This window comes from Caloenas nicobarica, chromosome 1 (genome assembly GCF_036013445.1).
Source record: "Caloenas nicobarica isolate bCalNic1 chromosome 1, bCalNic1.hap1, whole genome shotgun sequence".
NCBI lineage: Eukaryota > Metazoa > Chordata > Aves > Columbiformes > Columbidae > Caloenas > Caloenas nicobarica.
In genome coordinates this window covers 42,339,943-42,364,635 of record NC_088245.1, presented here as the reverse complement: position 1 = coordinate 42,364,635, position 24,693 = coordinate 42,339,943, and the positions used below count along the sequence as shown (strand labels likewise).

Below are 24,693 nucleotides of genomic sequence, written 5' to 3'. Positions count from 1 at the left end.
AGCTAAACTTGGAAGTGGGCACCATGAGGACTGGCTGATGCAGTTTCAACTGTATTTCCTGACATTCAGATTCTTGACTCACAACACACAAGCATATGAAGTTTGCCCCTTTTTGCTCATCACCTCTGAATTGATCTCAGTCTAAGACACTTGAATACAGTGCAATACATGAGAAGGGGCTGGCATTGAGGCATAGCAGGAAAAGAACATTAGTAAGTGGGCGTAAACTGAAGAAGGGAGTAGGCATGCTAATTTGTACCCTCTTGCTATTGTTTATTCTGTTTCTCTCTTCTGAACTACTTAAGCTCACACCTACTTATAGCCTACTGCTGGTTGTTTTTCTTCCTGTAGTCCTCTTTTCTGTATCTCAGTATGTGAAGCACAATTTATATTCTGTGGAAGCCAGAACAGGTACGTCATGTCTGTTTAGTTTCTTTGAATGGTCTTCCACTTAGACCCCTAAATGTGTAGCTTATCGTCTTGTATGATAACTGGTAGATAAAATTTAAGCAGGCTTACATAGCTCATGTGGTCATGAATACACTGTATGACATGCTGGATTTTCTCTCATTTGGTGCCCATATTTGGGAATGGATCAGCAAATGCTACAGGAGGTCACTGAGATATGAGCTGAGTTCTGGGTACAGTAGATGTATGCCTGAGACACAAGCAGGCTGCAAGAGATGCAATCCCTGGAGAATGTTGTTAAACTGGTTATCCTGGGCCTATCTAGACCATGTCAAAATTTACAGAGGCTGCATGCTATATCCAAGGAACACATTTCTTGATTAAGCAGCTTTTATCATGCAGTCCTGATGACACTATCCAGGATATGTTTTGCCTGCTTTTAGTCCTAATTTCTCCAGCTGTGCCTTCTTCCAGCACCTGCTTTCATCAGCCAGGAAATACACACATTGCTACAGCAGAATTCCTAATGAGTTTCAGCATCAAATGGCAGGCAAAGGTAATTCCAATTTCCTTATACCAGGGCTTTCTTGTTAACAGTTTCTGGAGGCAGAAGTCTTCTAGATGTGCCTGGTAAAATTCTCCTCTTTCCTTCCAACTATCCTATGCACCTACCTGAAAACACAGAACCTATTAAGGACCTACAATGTGATTTTCAAAATTTATAATGACTTTCAGTGCAGTGCTCCTAAAACCTTGACGTATATTTGTAATCTCTGTTCTGAAGCTCTGAAGCTTTAGTTCTGACTGAAAACACTTTTCCTGACACCTTGCAAGAGTATTACAATCCCTTGCACAATATCCTGCAGCAGCCCTTTATTTAATGGTGTTGCAACAACAGTGTATGCATTAATAACTGCAATGCTTGATTTCTGCAATTCCTTCTTAGCAGACCTTTTATCAGAGCTCTTTAGTCACACGTAACCAAATCTATGTAGCTACAGATGGTGCCATCAGACCTAGAGACAGCAGAGATAGGAAAAAAAAATGAGAGGGGAAAAAGTAAATGGAGCAGACTTAGGGCTTCCCCTTCGGCTATTCCACCTCCTCTAGTGGACTAGGGGATGCTCAAGGAATAGTCACTGCTTGGCTGGCTGTACCAGGGAATAGAAGAATAGAAATGATACAACCTCCTCTGTTCAGAAACACTGATATAGCAGCTTTTCTGCCAGATGAAGAGTAAGCGAAATCTAAGGACTGTTTGGGCAATGGTGAAAGCAGGGTTTAGGAAAGTGGTGGTGTGGAGAGGGAGTACCGTATCAAAAGGAAGCCAAAGGAACTGCAGGAGCTGGTCATAGGGATTTTAGCAGCCTGGAGAGCTGGAGCTGGGCTTGAAAAGGGCAGATGCTGTGATGAAAGGAACTGGAGCTGAAGGGCTATGAAGTGACTTATGTAAAGCAAGAAGCCATTCAGGTAAAAAAGACAGGGTGCCTGGACCTTGGAAAGCTGTGGTTTGGGAAAAGCAATACAAGAACTTCACGGAAATGCCTAAGTCCCAGAGGTTCCAACACAGCATCAGGTCAAGGAACAGCAGGGGCTGCAGATCATCCAAATGATAGTAAGTTTCCCAATATTCCTAGGTACATACAAGTTTTCAGGAAGATTTTGTGAACCATCTCTACCTAACACGGCTAATAATGCTCAGGAGTCATTCCACAGAAAAGATGTGGTGTGCCGCCCATCCTCAGACTCCGTGTCCTGTCCCTGTTACCAACAGCGCAGGGAAGAACTGATTGTTAAATCCTAGTCCCAGTGTGGTCACTGGGCATTTGGTTGCTCCCTTCAGAGAGACTGGAATTTCTCGCTCCTTCTCGTAAACAGAGCCAGTACTAATCCCTGTTTTCTTAGGAAACATTGGAGGGCAAACTGCAAAGGGTTAAAAAATACCATGTTTTTTCATATGCTAGAAGGAAGAAGGGAAACTCCACTGCTGCTATTTAAAATGAAACTAAATGCTGAACGTTAACTCAACTTGAAAGTGATTAACAAGGCCAACAAACTGTGACAATTTGGATTAAACGGGCTTTAATAAAAAGCAAGATTTTCAGTATCTCTTTAGAACAGCCACAGTGGAGTCTGTTCATTGTGTCAACCAAATCTGAGCTGATGCATGTAGGGAAATGGAAGGACTGTCCACCTGCAAACCAGCAATAGGAATTGCAGTTGAGCACTAGCAAAAAGGCAGAGGTAATTCTCTACATTACCTGCAAAGGTATAATGAATTATTACACCTCTGAATTATAAAGGTTCTTTAACTACCAGCTAAACAAGTACAAGTCTCTAATGTAGAACAGAATTTCCTTTACTGTTCATATTGAGTCTTCCTACTACAAGGACATGTTGAATGCTACTGAAAACCAGTGTTCATTTCTGTACAGGATGAATTTCTTCTCTAACTGCCTGAATTGGATAGCTCTAGTTTATAGTTTCTCACTCTACTGAGTGAGAAAATCAGGATGCAAATTAAGCAGTTTATTTTGAAAAACTTCATTCTGTCTCTGGATACAAATTGGAATAATTCCAGCATTTTGAAAAAACACAGTTTTCCTTTATATGCCTTGCCTGAGGCCAGAGAGCAGTGTGTTTTGCGGGTCTCGTGACTGCACAGGCCCTACTAATCAGAGTCACTGGTCAACAGATTGTAACCCTCTGATCTTTGGGTCACGTTTCTTTTGGGCGTACTTTATTTATTTAGAAATAGCCCAAAGACAGCTCTGGCTCCCATTTCCCCCTTTAATTTGAGAGCCACTGGCTCCTCCTGCCTCATACACCTATCCCTGGGAAAGAGTGGAAAGTTACGCATCCTCTAGAAGGGAAGGAGAAGACTCTGAGAGCTGCCTTTGTGCAGAGGATCCGTTCTGCAAGACAGGACAGGTTGATTAACATTGCACTGTCAGCAGCCCTCTTACCTTGGCAATATCGTACATGACAGAGATTTTAAATTCCCAGTCCATGAATGTGCCATCAGGGTAGGAGATTTTATCATTTAAAACATCCTGTGAAGAGAAGAAAAGAGTGGTTCTAAACGAGATCAGGGAAAAAGGAGAAGATGAGATATGAGTATCTAAATCACACACCCTTTCAACCAGCGAGTGAAAGAGATAGCCTTCATTTTCTATAGGGAGTACCTGCACTAGAGCAAGAGTTGACTCAGAAAACAGGGAACATGAAAAATGTTTTGTGCAATTAAAGGTAAGTAGTGAATTTCCTTTGAAAGCTGAGTCCTTAATAAAGCAAAATAGCTGAGACAGAAGTGGGCAAGGTGTGCAAGAGGAAGGGAAAGGAATTTCTGTGGTTTGTGCTCACAGTCCATTTCCTATCAATTTACTCATGGCCTTATGAGTTCAAAGTAGGTTTTTCCATTATCTTAAAAGTGCCAGTCATTCACAGCTCTTCCAGCCACTATGGTGTCCATTGCTAAAAGTAAACCTCCATGAGTATGACAGTTTACAAGAAAAGAACTAGAGATAGAGCTGTTATTTTGATGCCTTGCTATGAGTTTGTTCCAGAGATCACTGCTGCTGCTGAGACTCTTTGTATGAACTCAGAAGCAGAGACAATGTGTGCCTGCAGAAGAGCTGATGTCAACATTACTTCGTGATCACAGAATCACAGAATGTCCTGAGTTGGAAGGGACCCACAAGGTTCATTGAGTCCAACTCCTGTCCCTGTATGTGACAACCCCACAGTTCACACCATGTGTCTGAGGGCATTGTCCAGTCTCTTCTTGAACACTGTCAGGCTTGGGGCCGTGACACCTCCCTGGGGAGCCTGTTCCAGTGTCCACCACCCTCTGGGGGAAGAACCTTTTCCTAATGTGCAACCTAAACCTCCCCTGGCACATCTTCCTGACATTCCCTCAGGTTCTACTGTTGGTCGCCAGAGAGAAGAGATCAGCACCCGCCGCTCCTCCTCCTCTTGTGAGGAAGCTGCAGACCGCACTGAAATAATATTAGTAGTAATAAACCACAAGTCTTTCCATAACTCTTGCCAGGCATAAATTTACTATTTCTTTTTCTAAAAATAAATGAAGGGCTGTTGTCCCCTACAGCATAGGATTTGCCATATTCCAGCCTCAAATTCTTTGTCCCTTATTAATATGGAATATATTATTTTCTTTATCCTTTCACACTCTGGCAGCACTGGGAGGTCCACAAGGTCATCAGCAGAGACAACAGTTACAGCTTGGAAGATAAAGAAAAAGTTATATCCTATATGTTCCCAAGAGGGGAGACAATACAAACACTATCTGTTGCTGCTGTCTAGGCAGAGCTCTGCCTGTACTTTTCTTTGCTTGCATCTCACCTCATCCTCTGGCTGCTGAGAACCATCAAACTGATGGTAGCTGCAGCAGCACCTGGAGAAGGCTGCAGACAACCAAGCAAGGGAGAGGGAACTCGGAGTCAGAAACCTGCCACCACTTGCTCAGTCCATGGCTGCTGCATGAAGGCCAGAGACAGAGATGGGGATTTTTTTATTACTTTGAAATTTGATAATTTGGAGGTGGAAGGAGACGTGCAAAATTCTTTACCCGCAGAGAACCTCTTTCGCAGTATTCAATCACTGCAAAGATCACGGTGTCTATCTTCACAGTGCCGTAGAACTTGGTTAAGTTGTAGTAATCAATCTGTAGGAGCTAGAGCAGAAACATTGCATCTATTTTTAAAAGCCATCATTATTAGTACAGAACCACAGGTCAAGGATACTTGTGTGACGTGGCTTTTTATCTCAGGCCCTGGTAAGATGTACGAGTTTCCTTTAAACCAGTGTGTACAAAGGCACTGAACTAAGTACTTGAAGACATTTGTTATTCCAGAGCCTTCTGGATTAGGGAGATAAGAGTGGCTGCAGTTGGATACTGCAAGTTAATTCCAGAGCTCACTATGGTCTCCATTATTGCCTCTGTACTCAAACCTCCCAGTTGACCATAATAGCCATTATGAGTGACAGAATGTTGTGAATCAGTCGGTAAATGAGCAAGTAATAAAAATCTAATGATGCTGCATGATATTATGGACTTTGTCCATTTATTTAGACAACTTTAGTTTACTTGGAGGTATTTTTAGAGCTTCTTGAATTCACAGTATAGCTGTGTTGTGTAAAAAGGAAAACCATTCAAAAAAGACGCAGTAATGCAGCCAAATTAACCTCTCATCTTGGAAGTGTCTGTATACACAAGTCAGCAGAGAGTTACTTATATTTACAGGGCTACACTTGGCATTCAGTAATAAGATTTAACCACAACATTTCACTACTAATGAATTAGCATGACATGAGCAAAAAGAGTGCACTGCCTTTTAGCATCAGTTATAAAAATTTATTTAGCGAGGCCATATGACTGAGCATGAGTTACTTCATTCATCCTCAGCTTCACTGGCATACAATTCAGCCTCTGAACTGGTGATGAGATCACACACTCGAAGAGAAAGTTCATCAAGCTCATCCTTTGAGGAACTCATTACCAGTCCACTTCACAAACATGCACAAGTATATGGCTGTTGGAGTTGACAGTGGAAAGCAACGATTTCACTCAGACTCCATCCCACCCTGCACTGTCCAACTGCTATGTGCAACAGTTACCTTGTTCAGTTCTACTTTTTGCTTCTCTGAGAAATTACCGTCATTGGTTTTGAGATCCTTTAGGATCACCACCTGAAGAAAAAATAAATGGGTAAAAATTCATAGGTTTAATACAACAGCAATTCATCCTTCTTTTCCAATATAAGTCCATACAAAGATATACTTAAGAAGCACCTACCTACTGCTTTGCTGTTGGAGTTTCAGTTAATCAGCTAATAAGTAACGGAGTTATATTTCCTTCAAAAGATTTACCAGGTAGACAGGAACTATTTATAACTGTCAATGATGCAAATTTTAACTCAACATGAATATATCTCAGTCAGGCAGATACCCTGTTTCCCTAAAAATAAGACCTAGCATGATTTTTCAGGATTTGTTGAGGATACTCAAAATATAAGCCCTACTCAAAAAATAAGCCCTAGTTACAGTTCATAAAAAAAGACAATTTAAACAGTGTCCAGGCAGCTATACATGTAAAAAAGTGATGAGTTTTGGAGCAAAAATTAATATAAGACCCTGTCTTACTTTTGGGAAAACTGGGTAGCTCTACTGAATGCACAAGAATTGCCTTGTAAATGGCCTGTTCTCCATTAATCCATGAATCTCCTCAGTACCAAAATGCATGAGATTTCTGGTCCATCTCTTTCTGCTTCTGCACTTCTGGACTAGGCTAGGGGTCAATGCAGTCTAATATTTTACCTCCAATCAGTAAGCAAAATGCAAAGCACCTGATACAGAATAAATGGCTTGTTCCTTTCATAAGGTCAAGTCATTTTGCAAGGTCAGGAGAGGCAGAATTGTCTGTGGAGAGGAACAACCTCCTCCCGAAAGAGCCCACCTAAGCCAAGGAAGCGAGCATGTACACTGCAGTCAGGTTACCTTCTTGTCATATTTGCCTTGGCGCAGTCTCTGGGTGGTGTCACGTCTCTTATCTTCATCAATCTGAGAACAAAGAAGAGTAATTAACATGCAGTTATCACCCACTCCCCACTTGGCAGGTCCAGAAAGATAAGTAATGTCAGCGTGTGCCAGGCAGAGAAGCATAAGCCTTTCTCTCTAGGGAGTGACACTATGTGCCACAGAAAGTGTGGGACACCCATGCCACTCCCACGGCTGATGGGGCCTCCATCTGCTGCTTTCATGCTCTTGGGCGTTTCAGAGGCATAACAAAGCACAGGGAAATAAGTTGTAACACTGCTGGCATGGCAGAGACTGCAAATCAATACCCAGCCTGTTCCCCCATCACAAAATGACCTTTACTGTGGGGAGACAGACGTATTCTATCAGGAAGCAATAGATGGGGAATAATATCTTTTTTTTTCTTCAATACAGCAATCGAGGGTTATAAAAAATCAAAATAGAAAAAAAAAAAAAAGCCCAGATACTAGTTCTGCCAGATCCATAGCCTGTATTGTAGTCAGAGCATGCCAACACCCCAGCATTGATGGTCTTTAGAAGACAGAATCCCAGACCCAGCTTCAGGCATGGTGCTTCTCTTACCTTCAAACTAACATGACTTGTCTCACTGGTCTCCAGAGGCAAAATTTCCTCAGGCGGTATATGGGACCATTTCTTCCACCGACGCTCATTATCTCTTCTGTACTTCCTGCAAAATGAGCAAACTCATTCAGAATATCTTCCCAGTGAACTGAAACTCACAACAGGAGATTAGGACAGGGAAGCTTCTAGTGTCAGGATGACACAAGGATCAAGTGTCAGGTGGGCAAGTCTTGAGCACGAGCCCTGTGACTCTCGTACAGTTTTCCATTTTGAGGCTGCTATAATTCCTCTAGCTTTGGGAAAGCCTAAATGCTAATTTAATTCCATAGACATAGCAGAAGAATAGAACAGATTTAGCAGAACAACTGCTAGGCAATTGCCAGAGTCTCAAGGGAGGTGAGAACAATTAAAAGCACAAAGGACTGTCTGGATTTTGTATACCCTTTCCCTCTGTGTTATTAAATGTATTCTGAAGGGAGATCCCACCAAAAAATGCGAACCAAAGGAGGTCCTGGTATCAACGCTGGATGGTAAGAACTGGTGTGAATACAACACCAGGAGAGGAGGTAACAAAGAGTGTTGAGATGAGACGCCTTTTTGTGCATGTCCTTTGTATTCTGCACATTTTGTAAAAATGAGAGAAGAGCCCTCAGAACAGGGAGAAGGAAACTGCTATCTCTCTTGCAGAACTTCAGAGCAGACACTGTCTTAGAGAAAAGCTGCAAGAAGACCAGCACTCATCAAACTACCCACTTACCCATGCAAGTCCTTCCTCTATTAAAAAAACAGGACTGACTGGAGAGACTGCAGGGGAATCCCAACACTCTGATGACTCCTGGCAAATGCTCCCATGGGAGAACTCATGGTATTGACTAAGAAAACAAATATTCCCTTTTCCAACATATTTTAACTCACACATGTGTAAGAAAAGGGGGATCAATAATTGTGGTAAGAACTGTTTTCCTCAGTTGAATTTCATAAGCTGTGTTGTATCAGGATGCACTGCAATTCAAACTCGTATCAGCTGGTGTTTAAGTACATATCGAACTGAATGGAAATCTACTAGGTCTAATATTTAGTTATGTGTTTTTCGGGACTTTGCCTTTTTACTTAGCAGTCAGAACTACACAGGGAGTTGTGGGATAGTTCAAGCATCCTAGGAACTCAGGAGATAAAGAAGGGATAATGAGGCATTTTGTTCATTTGCATAGCTGAGTCTCTCTTTTCCTTCCCTTGTTGGGATACAATCTTTGGTAGCAGTTATAGTAAAGAAGTTTGCTATTATTTCAACATTAAAAGGGCAAGCTTTATTCTAAAAAATCCTCGGGTATCTCTCCTATATTTGATGTTTGGGAATATTGCAATGATATGTATACAATAATAATGTAATAAGCTAAACAGAATATTTAGATTTTGTGCATCTGCAAATATGGAAGAGTACAGAACCTTTTGCAACAAGTCCAAACTCTCTCCAGACACATTTTTATCAATTCTCATAATAGCCATTAAAAACTTTACCTGTCTGTTTATACGTTAGTGCTTAGGTGTGGCAATGATTAGCTCTTCCATTTCTTGTGTACAAATGGATGTGTAAGAGTTGTATGTCTTCATCTTGGATTTTTCCATTGTGAAAAGCTTTAGCTGGCAAGGCAGATTGGTCCACTCAAAATAAGAGACCTTAGTTAATACCTATTTCTAATCAAGTTTTCTTAAGACCTGATTTTCTCACTTTTTCAGTTCTCTGATACATGACAAAGAGGGATGCTGAGCTACTGAAAACAGATGCACAGGTGAGACATTTTTTTTAATATGAAAGAAAACCATGTACTTTGGAAATGGTGTGGCATTTCTTCCAGCAAAAGGAGACATCATTGATTTCTATTTCTCCTTTTTCCATCATGATAAAGCTGAACTGTGTTATACTTATGAAAGTCTTGCTGTTAGAAAAGCTGGTATGAGGTAAGTTGGACTGAGTTGCAGGAAACTGAAAGACAGGGTGGATTCATGCAAAGAAAACACCAAAACCTCATGGTGTTTTGATCCCTGCAGTGACTCAAGACAAATACCTCCTTCTAGATTGAGCTTTTATGTCACCAATAGATTAAAGAATCATAAGTGAACCCCAAGTAAGCTAAAGATAGGTAGTAAGTGGAAAAAGTCTGAAGACTGATCTGAGATACATGTTTCTATATGGAATCAGAGCTTTTTAGCAGATGCAAAGCCTCTGAGCCTTGCTGCATCTTATCCCTTGATTATTAACCTGACATAACAATGCTATGGATGCAAACACTACTTGGCATACACTAAAGAGTTCACAGTGAGGGCAACCACCCAGGTGCGTAAGGTAAGCCAATGAATGGCTCTTCAAGGAAAGATCAAAGGCATTGCCCTAGGAGGAAAACTGCTCAAGGACAAACAGAGAGCCAAAGGAGTTGGTACCTTAGAATCAGCAGAGAAATGATCAGAACCAGAATCACAATTCCGGTGAGTGTAAAGACAGCAATGGTCAGGATGTGTGGGCCTGGATTAAAAAAAAAAAAAAGAAAAATAAACAACTTGACAGAGGACACTGAAAAACAATATTATATTTAAGAAATTACCCTCACCCATGTACATGCAAGTCACAGTAGCTCAGTAGCTGAGGAGGGATATTCTTTGGTTACATTCAAATGGAGGGGCTTTGGTAAAGTCCAGCACTGCCTAGAAATGACATGTGCCTGTCTCTTTCACTGTGAGATGAAGCACAACCCAGATCTGTGCAGTCTTACATCCCCACATGAGGCATGGGCACTCGGTAGGGACGCCCAGCTGGGAGATGAGTTAAACAGCACTTAATCTCACATCAGCTAGGCTGCAGTTTCCTCTTTAAAAACGGTCCAGGAATGAAGCTCACTTTTCTTAGTAACCACATTTTAAAAAATGAAGCAGACAGATTTCTCATTTCGATAACTTCTTAAGAGTGGATGGTGGAGGCAAACCTTGGGTACAGCTCTCTGTGGAATAGGGATGTAGGGATGTAAATGGGGTAAGCAGTTGACCATTTGAAATCAGAGTCACTGGCAGGCAGGAAACATTGTTTTCCCGCAGCATACCCAGCGCTTAAAGCAAAATTGGCCTTCCATTGACTTCTTTCGATAAGGCTTTCTCTGAACTAGGGAATAAAGGTTTAGTCCTTACGGTTTTTATCATTAAACACAATCCTCAGTGATAACTTTCTGATTCAGGCTTTATAACTTATGTCTTTTCCTTTCCAGTCCTGTTGGTTATCCACCAGACATGCATCTTTGACAGTGAATTTTCCACAACTACCCATACCTTTGTCACTCAGAGTCTTTGCTGATATTATTTGCTTCAGGATGGGATACACCTGAAGACCACAGCTTCCACACAGAATTTCAGCTGATACAGAGTACAGCCACTTGTGGATTTGAAAGGCATTTCTCACAAGAACTTGTTATCCAAGAAGAGGTCAAGATGAAAATCATGGTACAGCTTTTAACATACACAAACATACACAAAGGGAATCCCAACACCCTGATGACTCCTGGCAAATGCTCCCATGGGAGAACTCGTGGTATTGACTAAGAACACAAATATTCCCTTTTCCAACATATTTTAACTCACACATGTGTAAGAAAAGGGGGATCAATAATCGTGGTAAGACCTGTTTTCCTCAGTTGAACCTCATAAGCTGTGTTGTATCACCAGGATGCACTGCAATTCAAACTTTTTAACATTTCGCACCTAGATTCTCCTCTCATTGGCCCAGTTGTTTAACATGATTTTGTAGCTGTTGTAGGCAGGGCTTTGTAGACTGTGGACTCATTTCTGAACACATCTGTAGACACTATGTTGGGATGACAATTGGTACTGAGTGGACTCTACTCTTAAAAGTGAAATTCATATTCTGTGGAGGGAAATTAATCTGGTGCAGCACGAATCTGCCAGATTAGTGTCATTGGAAGCTGCCAGGTGCCAAAAAATTTGAAAATCAGGCTGTTCAGGCATCTGAGGACTTAGACCCAAAATCACAGAGCACACGAGAGTCCTAGTCCTAAGCAGGCAGGCAGGACTGGAGAGGCCGGGAACCGATTACTTAAGGTTGTAATTTTGATTGTCTTAATGTGGAAAAGTGAACTGAAGCCTGCCTTGAGTTAGTTCCTGGAGCTCAGGGATACTGGGAAGGAAAGGTGATGGACCCCCTGCCCTGTCGGGCAGAGAGGGAGGATTTGAGAGAGCCCCTGCCCTGTCGCTGTCGGGCAGAAGTAGGGGGCCAAACAGCTGAGGAGGGTTGGAAGCGAGTTCCAGTTAGGCGTCGCGGGCAACCCCCCTCCCTACCTGCTTTGCTTCCCCAGGTGCCCCTCCGTAATAGGTTTGAGGCCCTGGATATTGAAGAAGATGTAGGTGGGGATGTGGTGCAAGGGCCACCTACGAAGTCACATAGGAAGAGGCGATCGACTCCACGCCTCAAGACTGCCTCCAATAAAAAAGAAAGAAGGGTAATTGTGGTAGGCAATTCCCTTCTGAGAGGGACGGAGGGCCCGATATGCAGAGCTGACCCTCAGCATCGGGAAGTTTGTAGCCTACCTGGAGCTCGGATCAGGGACATCGCCAGAGCCCTCCCCAAACTGGTGCGCCCAACGGACTATTACCCCCTACTGATCTTTCAGACAGATGGGGAGGAAGCGGCATCCCGTAGTCTGAGGGGAATGAAGAGAGACTTCAAGGCCTTGGGACAAATGGTGAAAGAGTCTGGGGCTCAAGTTATCTTCTCTTCCCTCCTTCCATTTTCGGATGATGATGTGGGGCGGAATAGAAAAATTGAGTCCGTAAATGATTGGCTTCGGGACTGGTGCTACAGGCAGGGCTTTGGGTTCTTTGATAACGGCTGGTTTTATAAGACACCAGTCCGGTCAGTGATATGTGGGAAAGGTTTATCCCACAGGGGTAAAAAGATGCTGGGACAGGAATTAGCAGGGCTCATTTGCAGGGCTTTAAACTAGATTTGAAGGGGGATGGGGTTGTAGCTGGGCTTGCATCAGTGGGGCAGCACACTGGAATCAATAAAGACCGGGAGGCCCCCCAGGCCCCTAGGGTGAAATCGGTGTACTCGGCTCGCTCCCTGAAGTGCCTGTTCACCAATGCGCGCAGCATGGGGAATAAGCAGGAGGAGTTAGAAACCTGCGTTCGGTCAGGAGATTATGATCTGGTGGCAATTACAGAGACATGGTGGGACAGCTCACATGACTGGAATGTGGTCATAGATGGCTATGCCCTTTTCAGGAAAGACAGGCCAGCCAGGCGAGGTGGTGGAGTTGCTCTTTATGTGAGAGAGCAACTGCAATGTATAGAGTACTGTCCAGGTGCGGTTGAGGAGCAAGTTGAGAGTCTGTGGGTGAGAATTAAGGGGCAGGCTGGCAGGGGTGACACTGTTGTAGGAGTCTATTACAGGCCACCAGATCAGAGTGAGGAAGTTGATGAGGCCTTCTACGGGCAGCTGAGCGTGGCCTCACAGTCACAGGCTCTGGTTGTTATGGGGGATTTTAACTACCCTGATGTTTGCTGGAAGGACTACTCAGCCAGCCAGCCTCAGTCTAGGAGGTTCCTCCAGTGCATTGACGATAACTTTCTGATGCAAATGGTGGAGGAGCCGACTAGAAGAGGTGCGCTGCTGGATCTCGTCCTCGCTAACAAGGAGGGTCTGGTCGAAGCAGTAAAGGTGGGGGGCTGCCTTGGTTGCAGTGACCATGAGATGGTGGAGTTCAGAATCTCCTGTGGTGGGAGCAGAATACCGAGCAGAATTGCAACCCTGGACTTCAGCAGGGCCGACTTTGGCCTTTTCAAACAGTTGCTGGAGGAAATCCCGTGGGCAAGGCTGCTTGAGGGTAAAGGCGCCCAAGATAGTTGGTTAACATTCAGGGACTGCTTCTACCAAGCTCAAGATCAGTGCATCCCGACGCGCAGGAAGTCAAGGAAGGGAGCCAGGAGACCTGCGTGGTTAAACAGGGAACTGCTGGGCAAACTCAAGTGGAAGAGGAGGGTTTACAAATCATGGAAGGAGGGGCTGGCCACTTGGGAAGAATATAAGGCTGTTGTCAGAGGATGTAGGGAGGCAACTAGGAAAGCTAAGGCCTCCTTAGAGTTAAACCTGGCGAGAGGGGTCAAGGACAACAGGAAGAGGTTCTTCAAATACATGGCAGATAAAACTAACACCAGAGGCAATGTAGGCCCACTGATGAACGGGGTGGGTGCCCTGGTGAGAGAAGATACAGAGAAGGCAGAATTACTGAATGCCTTCTTTGTCTCTGTCTACTCTGCCGGAGGCTGTCCTGAGGAGCCCCGTACCCCTGAGGCCCCAGAGGAAGGCAGGGCAATGGAGGAGTCTGCCTCAGTTGATGAGGACTGGGTTAGGGAGCAATTAAGCAATCTGGACATCCATAAATCCATGGGTCCAGATGGGATGCACCCGAGGGTGCTGAGGGAGCTGGCTGAAGTCATTGCTGGACCGCTCTCCATCATCTTTGCCAAGTCTTGGGAAACGGGAGAGGTGCCTGAGGACTGGAGGAAAGCAAATATCACTCCGGTCTTCAAAAAGGGCAAGAAGGAGGACCCGGGCAACTATAGACCGGTCAGCCTCACCTCCATCCCTGGGAAAGTGATGGAACACCTTATCCTTGGTGCCATCTTAAGACATATCAAGGATAAGAGGGTCATCAGGGACAGTCAACATGGCTTCACCAAGGGGAAGTCGTGTTTGACCAACCTCATAGCCTTTTATGAAGACGTAACAAGGTGGATTGACGATGGCAGAGCAGTGGATGTGGTCTACCTTGACTTCAGCAAAGCATTTGACACCGTCTCCCACAGCATCCTCACGGCAAAACTGAGGAAGAGTGGACTGGATGATCGGGTAGTGAGGTGGACTGCAAACTGGCTGAAGGAGAGAAGCCAGAGAGTTGTGATCAATGGGGCGGAGTCTGGTTGGAGGCCTGTATCTAGTGGAGTGCCTCAAGGGTCAGTTCTGGGACCAATACTGTTCAATATATTCATCAATGACTTGGATGAGGGAATTGAGTGTACTATCAGCAAGTTTGCTGATGACACCAAGCTGGGAGGAGTGGCTGACACGCCAGAGGGCTGTGCTGCCATCCAGCGAGACCTGGACAGGCTAGAGAGTTGGGCGGGGAAAAATTTAATGAAATATAACAAGGGGAAATGTAGAGTCTTGCATCTGGGCAGGAACAACCCCAGGTTCCAGTACAGGTTGGGGAATGACCTATTAGAGAGCAGTGTAGGGGAAAGAGACCTGGGGGTCCTGGTGGACAGCAGGATGACCATGAGCCAGCACTGTGCCCTTGTGGCCAAGAAGGCCAATGGCATCCTGGGGTGTATTAGAAGGGGGGTGGTTAGTAGGTCAAGAGAGGTTCTCCTTCCCCTCTACTCTGCCCTGGTGAGACCTCATCTGGAATATTGTGTCCAGTTCTGGGCCCCTCAGTTCAAGAAGGACAGGGAACTGCTGGAGAGAGTCCAGCGCAGGGCCACAAAGATGATTAAGGGAGTGGAGCATCTCCCTTATGAGGAAAGGCTGAGGGAGCTGGGTCTCTTTAGCTTGGAGAAGAGGAGACTGAGGGGTGACCTCATTCATGTTTATAAATATATAAAGGGTGGGTGTCACGAGGATGGAGCTAGGCTCTTCTCGGTGACAACCAACAGTAAGACAAGGGGTAATGGGTCCAAGCTGGAACACAAGAGGTTCCACTTAAATGTGAGAAGAAACTTCTTCTCAGTGAGGGTGACAGAACACTGGAACAGGCTGCCCAGGGGGGTTGTGGATTCTCCTTCTCTGGAGACATTCAAAACCCGCCTGGACGCCTTCCTGTGTAACCTCACCTAAGTTTTCCTGCTCTGGCAGGGGGATTGGACTAGATGATCTTTTGAGGTCCCTTCCAATCCCTAACATTCTGTGATTCTGTGATTCTGTGAAAGTTGCAGCCACCAAATTCCTTTGAAGAGCAACAGGCCATTAGTGCAGAGCTTTGTCTGGTGGCCACATGTCTGGAGTGTACCTACTGTACCGAGCAAATCTCTCAAGCAAAGAAGGCAGAGGAGAATCTAGTTTTGCAGATTGCCATGTTGGTTATGGATAGTATACAAGCTGAACTACTTGGCGTTACTGAGGCTAATGCACTTCTGCGCATGCTCAGGAACAGAAATAAAGGAATACAGGAAAATGGTGAAGTGTAAAAATCAATCAATAAATAAAAAGCAACAAGACACACACTAGCTTCCTCCAGAATCAAACACCAGCTGGGCAGGGATTTTTAACATACCAATGTAAGTGGCATAGAATTCAGTTTAGGAACTCTAGATATTTGACCCAGCTTAATGGCTTTGAATTTTTGTTCTGTGTATCATGTTTCTCCACCTTCTTTCTGTGTGTTCACCCCAGCATCAGTCTGAGGGCCTCCTAGTAACTTCATATTAGTCTGATGCTCTCAATTGAAAACTGTTAGCACTACAATTTCCCTACGCTGAGGAACGACATTAAATTACCACTATTAAAACAACATATATATGAGAATGTGCAAAGCCATTTCCTACGAATTCTCTAAAACTTAAGCTTTGTGAATAGCGGCTTACAGCTTAACGATCAGCAGGTTGAAGTTGCCCACAGAAGCGCTGTGGGACCACAATTTCCCGTTCCTGGGGCTCTGCTACCACCTCCTGGCACTCGGCATTACAACACACAAAGGGAGGGTGCATCACAAATATACTGTTTTCAGGTCCTCTGGAATCAGAAATGTTTGTGTATTGAAGGCTGGCCTTATCTATGTTTAGAGTGAGGGTTCACACTTTCTGAATAATGGCAAAATCTGGATGAAACCCCTGGTTTTTTAAGGGATGCCAGGAGGAAGCAGGGTAGCAGAACTCAGTCAGCTGTTCTCAATTACAGTTTAGGGAGGAGCAGTGCTCTGGTTGCTGGATTTGTTCACCTCCCTGGAGGAAAAAAAGCATATTTCTGGTTCAAAAGTTTTGACTGGCTTTGGCCATACTTAAACTTGGCCATAAAATGTTGCACTTTGGTGGAATATATTTGTTTATAATTACACTGCAGGAAGGTTTATTTCTAAAAAATGTGAAAACAAAATAATCAAGTACCTGTGGGAGGTGCTTTTACTTTGATTTAGTATAGCTTGGCCACAAAGTCAGGCCTTCATTAAGCACTGAATGTTAAGCTACTAGTTTGTAGACACTGGCTTTCTGCAATTCCTGAACATTTTTCTTTTGCTCTTGTACAACAGCTTCAAACAAGGATGTACTCAGAGAATGTTGTAAAGATAACAGAGATCCTCTGGACAACACAGCATGTTGTGTGGACCAAGGGATGAATGACAATGTGACTGGAGCAACACTGAGAAGGCTGGGGCTGAGCAGCAAGCCCTAATTTGAAGCCATCTGATTTAATTTACTGAGCAATAAAAGTTATTTAATCCATGTACCACTTTTAGTTATCAGAAGGTGTTTTTTCCTCCAGTTATTGTTTTGCATTGTAATATTCCCTAGTCGATGTAAGCAGTACAGCAAACTAATGCAGGCCTTTAGCAGAGAGACCTTTAACAGCGGCACCTTTGGACACTCACTGATGGGAATGACTCAGGTTAAAACTAACCCGTTGTGCACTAACCCTTGCAACCACTGGCACTGCAATAATTTTTATCCTGCGTATCATACCCTGAAGAATATACCTTTCCATTGGCAGTCACCATGTGGCAACAATCTACATAGGGAAACAATCTCAGTCTGCTCAGACTGACAAGGCTGTGCTCTGCTATGCTGAATTACAATGGGTTCAACTCTTCCATCCAGGAGTCACCAAAAACTCAAAAGAAAAGTGGTGATTTCTGGGATTTCAGCCTTAAGTTTGAGCTGAGATAGAGCAAGAAACTATTTTCCCACTGTCTTTCTGCAAGGAGCCAGCTCATCTAAGAGACCCCTCCAGAGAAGCACTCTGAATCTGCACAGTGCTGTGTCCTCTCCCCAGCTCCCTACAAGGATAAAGGGGGAAGCAGAAGCCACTGTGCTGCACCAGTGATACAGAAACGCAGAGTCAGATAACTCCTCATAACCTTAATTCTGCTGCCTTTTCCTGGACAGTCTTTCAGACAGTTCATACCACCACCATCTTCTGGTGAAGGTTTTATGTTCAGGGGTCACCTCTTCCAAAACATGCCATGGTATTCCCCACGATCACTGGTCCAGTAAGAAGTCTATGAAAGACTTGGTAGTGCCTAAACAGAAATGCACATTTAGAATTGGGCTGGAAAGAACATGGAAGGCTGGGGCAGGGGTAGAAAGATGATTTTCTGTCCTCAGCTCTTGGCATCACTGGTTGGGGACAGCATGAAGGTAGCATGCTGGATTGAACAGCAGATGGATCTTTGGACTGTGTGACTTGCCTTCAGAGAAGAGGGAGGTTTAACGGGTGTCTCACCAGAGCTTGGAATATCACTGGGCAGTTTGTGGTTCTTCCAGACAAAATCCGGACTGTTAGTCACCGCGAGTGTCTCGTTCTTGTGAGTGTTGAAATACAGAAGCGGTTTGAACTATGAGTGTAGGAGGGAAGAAATGCAGTCAGCAGCTGTGCTCTCCCTCTTTTGTCCCTTGCTTCTAACTACCCTTAATAAATGTATTGCCCAAACTCCAAGGAATTCTTGCTCTTTCTGCTACAGTGGTGTATTCCGCAGCTTAGCAGTATGCTTGGCTGCCATGTTCTTCCTCATTCCTCCCCCCTCTCTGAAAATAAATGTATCAGCCCCACGAAGTACCAGCTGCAATTCACTTACTGAATCACCAGCTGACATCAATCCTGTCAGTCTCCAGCACGCCTCTCATGACCCACTTCTGGCATGCACAGTATGCCTGGGCACGCCACCACCTCTGCTCTAGTTATTTTCATCATTCTTATGCAATAGCACATGGCATTTTGTTTCTCCTTTCATATATAAGCTCAAACAGTTGCTCCCTAGACATACGTACATCATTTGCAGTCTCTGACGTGTACAGCAGGGTCAAATTGTTATCAATGTCTCCAAATTCATCTAGAGTCACAGGACCCAGTACACCTGTGGACATAAGGAATTAGTTAGAGAGCTTGCGTTCTCAGAAACACAAATATGTGGCAGGAAGTATGAGACAAATAAAAGGATTTCTGATGCTCGGGATATTTTTCTTCTTTATGTACATGCTAGAATACATATCAGCTTAGTGTGTGGCACTATTTCTCCCTTAATGGCATGCTACATTTTCTCTACAAAATCCAATAAAAAGTGTTGAACTGACTGCACTGAAGAGGAAACTCTCCCTCTAGCTATAGAAAAATGTATTTATTTGGCTTCTTCCGCATACCAAGAATGTCAGAGTAACCTCCCTTGAAGGGACCATTTTAAATGTGAGAAGGGAAATTGCCTGTTTCCACATGCAGTTTGAATCTACCAGTAAGAAAGGAAACATAGGGATGCTTTCATTACCCTGTGTGCTTGGCTCTAATAACATTCTTTTAATCAGGTTCTTTCTCCCTTTAACCTACTGCCTCTCTATGTCAGCAAATGTGCAGATTGAGGAATTGCCTATGTAGCACATTCCAAGGATTTTTAAGGTGGAACTTTCTGAGTCCCTCAGCGTGGCTTGACTTTGGTCTCTTGAAGTCGGTAATTTGAACAAGAGTACAAGCTTAGCCAATATCCACCACTCCTGAAAGACTTACCTTCATTTTTTCCCTTATTTTTCCAGGACAGTGTTCTAATCAGCTTCAGATTGCTGTCTTGCTGCTGTTGCTGATGACTTACTTTACTTTTCCTGAAGTTCAGCATCATCATTATTTTAGTTCAGGAATTACCTTCTCCATTTTTACATCAAAAAGTGATGCTAAGTTTTTCATGGTCCACCTTCTTAATATCAAAATAATTATTGTATGGACTCCCTATTCTACCAGCCTCCAGCACAAGAAAGAATGAAGGTGGTTGAACACCTTTCAGTTTTAGCACTTTTTTTTAAACTAAACCGATAATTAATGTGGAGCATTACAGTGCAAGTTTTATTTCAGATAAATAAAAAAGTTGTGGAGCTTACTTTTCAAATTTAGAGTGAAAAGGAAGAGATGATACTCCAAAAAGGATGCTGTCTCCAGGAGGAATTAGTAAACTATATTTTGCTAGGTTTGGAATACCATGACTGAAGCAAAGATAAGGCCAAAACCTGTCAGGCCATATTAGGAAAATCTGGGAAACTTCTATACATATGTTTGCTGAAAGCAGGTGGGATGGAAACACAAAGCTTTGAGTTGTCTTTTTGGTACAGATCTCTGATGGGACTTTGCTCCTAGAGAGACAGTGTTGTCACTCCTTTGTGTAAGTCTTGCCTTTGTCTTTTTCTAATGATCAAATTCTATGATTTTAAGCCTGTGGCCTACAAAAGCCTGCTGGTGCTAGACAACCTATGAGAGGAAACAGAAATTTGACTAAGAGCCAACTCATTGCCATCTGGTTTACACTCACACCGCAGGCACCCGAGTCTACAATGACTTTGTAAACTGCAAAAAGGTTGAAATGACTTCATTAAAGCTTAACTAAGTAGACTTCAGAGTCATTTTAAATGCCAATCATGTTTCATATGTAATAGAATCATAGAATCATCTCAGTTGGAAGAGACCCTCAAGATCATCAAGTCCAACCATAACCTAACTCTAGCACTAAACCATGTCCCTAAGAACCGCGTCTACAGGCCTTTTAAATTTGCCTTTTAAGTATGTTCTGGCCTCAAGTGAAGGCTAGACCTTGGAGGGAAAGTTGTGAAACGCCACTGTCACAAATTAAGAACCTGAATGCCAGGTTGCCTCTGGAAGAAGCACAGACTCTGAAACCTGCCTGTATGCTTCACTGTTCCAGCTCCTTTCTTATTCTCCAAATAGTCTCCCTATAAAGAGCTCGGCTCTTTGTCGAAAGAATGAGACCAACTTCAGGTCATCCTCCCCGTCCTCCATCTCTGCTGGCTGGGAAGCTCTGTCTCTCTTCCTTCCCCCACCCCTCCTTAGGCAGCAAAATTCTTTAAATGTGCTCTGTACTTCAAAGCAGCAGGAAAGACACAACAGCCCAGAAAGGAGCCCGGTCCTCAAACAGTCTGTTGCTAATTGTAATGTTTCAAATGATCATTATTTTGCCATTCTACCTCTTCTGTGTTGCATGCACCGAGATGATTCTGCACAACTGCTATGTAGTGCTTCTGCTAATACTGAAGATATCCTTGGAAAAATAGAAAAAGAAAAAAGAGTGGAAAAAAAAATTCATTGAAGGGCTTGGACTTGTTTAGTGTAGAAGTGACCTATTCTAAGAGTCCTTAAAAATAAATTTCTTTCCCCTTATCAACTTAGTGAACCCTGCACAGGACTGTACTTTTTTTACCTTCAAAAGTGGTGTTTCGGAATTCGTTGATGAAACTGAGAGGTGACACTGGGCTCTGGGAGAAGATAAATGTCTTCAGAACATGTCCAAACAGCAAGACGGCATTAAAATAGCCAACAACAAAGTCATCGTTCATCTAGAACAGGAGAAAAAGAAAAATGGCAACTTGAGAGTTCAAGCTTCTGCCTTAAAGCTACAATATCTTTGGTGGTCTCTATTTGGCAAAAAGTCCAGCATGGAAGATCAGAATCTGCAAAACACTGAGTAGGTGAGCACTGCCACATCAGTGTTCTCACTTGGAAAAATAAAGGTAAACAAAATATATTTTTGTCGTATGAAGACAGGGAGGTGGTGTAAACTTAAAAGAGGCCAATGTAAAGACCTGGCATGCTGATCCTGGTGCAAACAATTATAGAAATCCTACATTGTAGGTTCTGGGCAGATTTGCTCAGTGGGACCCAAAGCCCCTGGCTTTGGATTAGACTTTCTGTGCAGATAATCTAGTGTGGTGCCAGCAAGTCTGGGCTTCCAGATGGCCACAGCTCAGGGACAAGGGGCTGTGCCAGAATTTCCAGCAGCCTGCCATAGAGCTGGCACCCAAAAAGCCCTGAGCCCAGGCTGGGGGATCTGGAAGCCCTATAAATCCGTCCAGAAGCTTCAGGCTGCCTGCCGGAGAGCTGGAGCTCAAAGCCGAAAATCCTGAGGGGAACTGTACGTATAGAGTCTGGTTCCTGGGCAGACAGCAGGAGTATCAGTTTCACTAGGCAGATATAGGGTTTGCATTGTTTCTGTTTTTCAGGAAATTAAAAAGATATACCTTTTCCCTACAGGGGAAAAAAAAAGGTCATGTTTTTGAAGTTTAACTGGAAAGGCTCTGGACAGAAACAGCAATGATTGCCACTGCTTATACATATTTGCACAAAAAAAATCAGTCAACAATTATTAGTTCTGAACTTTCCGTGCTCACATCTTGATTACATCTTTAGGTCTTCCTTCAGTGATGGTTGCAGCTACATGTAAGATTGCCACTCAGAAGGCGAGTCAGAAGGCCACGTACCTGTAAGTCTCCCTCATGCCCCTTGACCATGACACTTGTAAACCAAATTAAAATCTTGAGTTGAGCTTCACAAAGCAGCAATATGAGAGTTTGCATGTTTGCATCATGATATTATATTTTTACATCACTACAGAAAGACAAAATGTCATCCTACAATAATGTAAGAAAATATCGGCACAGAAGCATGATGTGAGGTGATTACAGCAGCATTTTTAGTTTTCATTTCCTAGTGCATGAACATGAATGACCTGAATGCAATCATCAGATATAACATAGTGTGGTTACCAGCATGGCCTCCTCAGTGCTTTCGGTAATCAAGCTGTAATTAGCTGGTGGCAGAGTCAGGACAAGTACATGCCGCATGTAATAGTCTGAGACGTTGTTCCTGTAGTATGTGTTACTGCAAAGCAAAGCACAAGAACCCCATGAACAATCAGCAACAAGAGCGGTGGTAACCATGACAGAATGACTCTCTTCCCCCAGTGACACTGTTATTTAACAGGTTAAAACAGTAGTTCTAAAAATGAAATTTCATCATGGACAAAACTCTATGTTGTTCATTCCCTGATGCCAGCTTCTGTGCTTAACTACATTAAAAGGTAATATCAAAGAGATCTGGTGATCTGAAACTCAAAGGTTGCAGTGAATTATTATTATTATTGTAACTGTTTTATTTCTGTTCTGTTTGTTTCCTCTTCTTTCAAGCAGGAGTTTATTAAAACTGAGTCTCTTCTTGGAATCTGCAGTATTGCAATCTGTTGTTCCTGTATGTTATTGTGCATATTTCTGACCTCTTCTGCTCTCTTTGGCATGTTCCTCTAATTTTGATATTGCCTGCTAGAATTGATCACAGCAGGATTTGCACTAAAAGCATTTAACGGAAGAGTGTGAAACAATTGGAGAGGTGAAGAGAGCATCTTATTGATTTACTTGTTTAATTCAGTGAGCCAGGAAAATCAGAGGAAACCATGTGAACTTGAAAAATATGCTAAAACAAGCAGAAAAGCTGAAATAGCTTTCAGGTATCTTTGGTTTCATCACCCTGACAGGCCATCTGGAAGTACTTCGCAGTCTGGCAACCACTGGATACAAATGTTATGGAGAAGGGGTATCAAACTCATTTTCACTGGGGGCCACATCAGCCTCTCAGTTGCCTTCAAAGGGCCAAATGTAGTCTTAGAACTGGTATAAATGTAACTACTCCTACATTTTACACCCCTGTTATAGAGGAATTTAGCAATAGATATCAGTGTCAAGTGGCAGCATCTGTCATTGCTATAGCTAGATTAATTTTTAAAAAAAAAGTATGAGCCTTCTCTCATTATTTATGTTTTATCATTCTTTTTTCTTTTCACTCAGTACTGTATTAAGAATTTTTGGAGACCACAGGCTCTGCTCCATGGCCATCAGATGGGATCCTGACACTAGAGCCCTATCCCTGCCTTTCCCTGAATCTTCTGACTTTTATATTGCGTTTTTCACCCTGAAGAATTTCAAAGTGCTTTTCATTCAGGCTTGGACTGAACTAGCCAGGTTAAAAGGAAACCTCATTAGGCTCCACCAGACTGACTAATACTACAACATCCCACCTCCCCTGAGGAAGTCTTAAACACTGTGTTTGTGTCTTGGCTGCCAGAGGGCTCAGAGCTGAAGAAAATTTAAATCAATCACTTTGTCTGAGGGACTAGATTCCTGGAGAAGCACAAGACCTTGCCTACTGTGTTATTCTACAGCTCAAGTTTGGATCTAACATATGTCTGTATTTCGTTTCTGGTTTAAGAAGAAGAGCATGGTTTGGGATATTCAGCAAAATCAAGGGTATGTAGTAAATTTAAAGAGGACAGCATATGAAATGGGCTGAGCCAGCTAGGTATGTTAGAAGGATGCATATCACAGCAGAGAAGCCCCTAATCGCCCTCACTTATTGTGAGGCAACAATTATACATGCAACACCAGTAAGTAAAAGCATTCACATATGTAGTCCCATTGTACATTTGCAAAAAAGAGGAAATGTGGCCAGCTGCCTCAGGAAAAGCAACTGGGGATTCCTAGTGACTGGCTAAAGCAGTGTAAAGTCTAAAGCTCTTAGAGGCACTGCTGAAAAATATATATGGTGAACTTGAAAGTGTACAGGACAGAGAAAATCCCGTTGGTACTTGAACCACAGGCTCCAGTTTGAATCCAAAGGTTAAATGACTGAAGTCATTAATCCAAAGTGCCTCAGCCCTGCCTGGTCAAGGGCAGCTTTAGACACGAGGGCTGGGAGGTCCCACAGGCCCTGGAAGCTCATAGATTCTTTTGCTACATCAACAGTAAAATACGTAACATTGAGACACAGGCACACACATTTGCCCTGTGATCATCCATACCATTAAGCTGCCAGCACAGTCCCAGGCGTGGTTTTCATCTAGGCCCACAAGCTTTCTCCTAGTCTTGCTATGGTGACCAGAGGCATATCCAAAAAGCATTTTGGGCATCTACACTTAGCTGCATGGATGTGAGCTGTGCTATGTCACTTACGCTTAGAGTCAGAGATCAGCTCTCAGTTCTCATATACAGACAAATCTTTTGAGGCTACCGTTGATAAGCCCAGCTGATATCAGTCCTCATCTATAACGATTTTTGTAATTAGTA

General features: G+C 43.3%; 1 protein-coding gene across 1 annotated transcript in view; it reads right to left on the bottom strand.

The window, feature by feature from the left end:
• The window catches only part of GUCY2C (guanylate cyclase 2C), a 51,343-nt gene that overhangs the window by 15,472 nt on the left and 11,178 nt on the right, over positions 1-24,693 (bottom strand). Inside the window, exons 7-16 of the mRNA XM_065652254.1 lie at positions 22,345-22,459; positions 21,003-21,138; positions 18,583-18,668; positions 18,038-18,149; positions 9,985-10,066; positions 7,546-7,651; positions 6,925-6,987; positions 6,046-6,117; positions 4,997-5,101; positions 3,375-3,461 (exon numbers count right to left, since the gene is read on the bottom strand). Of these exons, the coding sequence (XP_065508326.1) occupies positions 3,375-3,461; positions 4,997-5,101; positions 6,046-6,117; positions 6,925-6,987; positions 7,546-7,651; positions 9,985-10,066; positions 18,038-18,149; positions 18,583-18,668; positions 21,003-21,138; positions 22,345-22,459 (964 nt within the window). The remainder of the gene's footprint in view (positions 1-3,374; positions 3,462-4,996; positions 5,102-6,045; positions 6,118-6,924; positions 6,988-7,545; positions 7,652-9,984; positions 10,067-18,037; positions 18,150-18,582; positions 18,669-21,002; positions 21,139-22,344; positions 22,460-24,693) is intronic.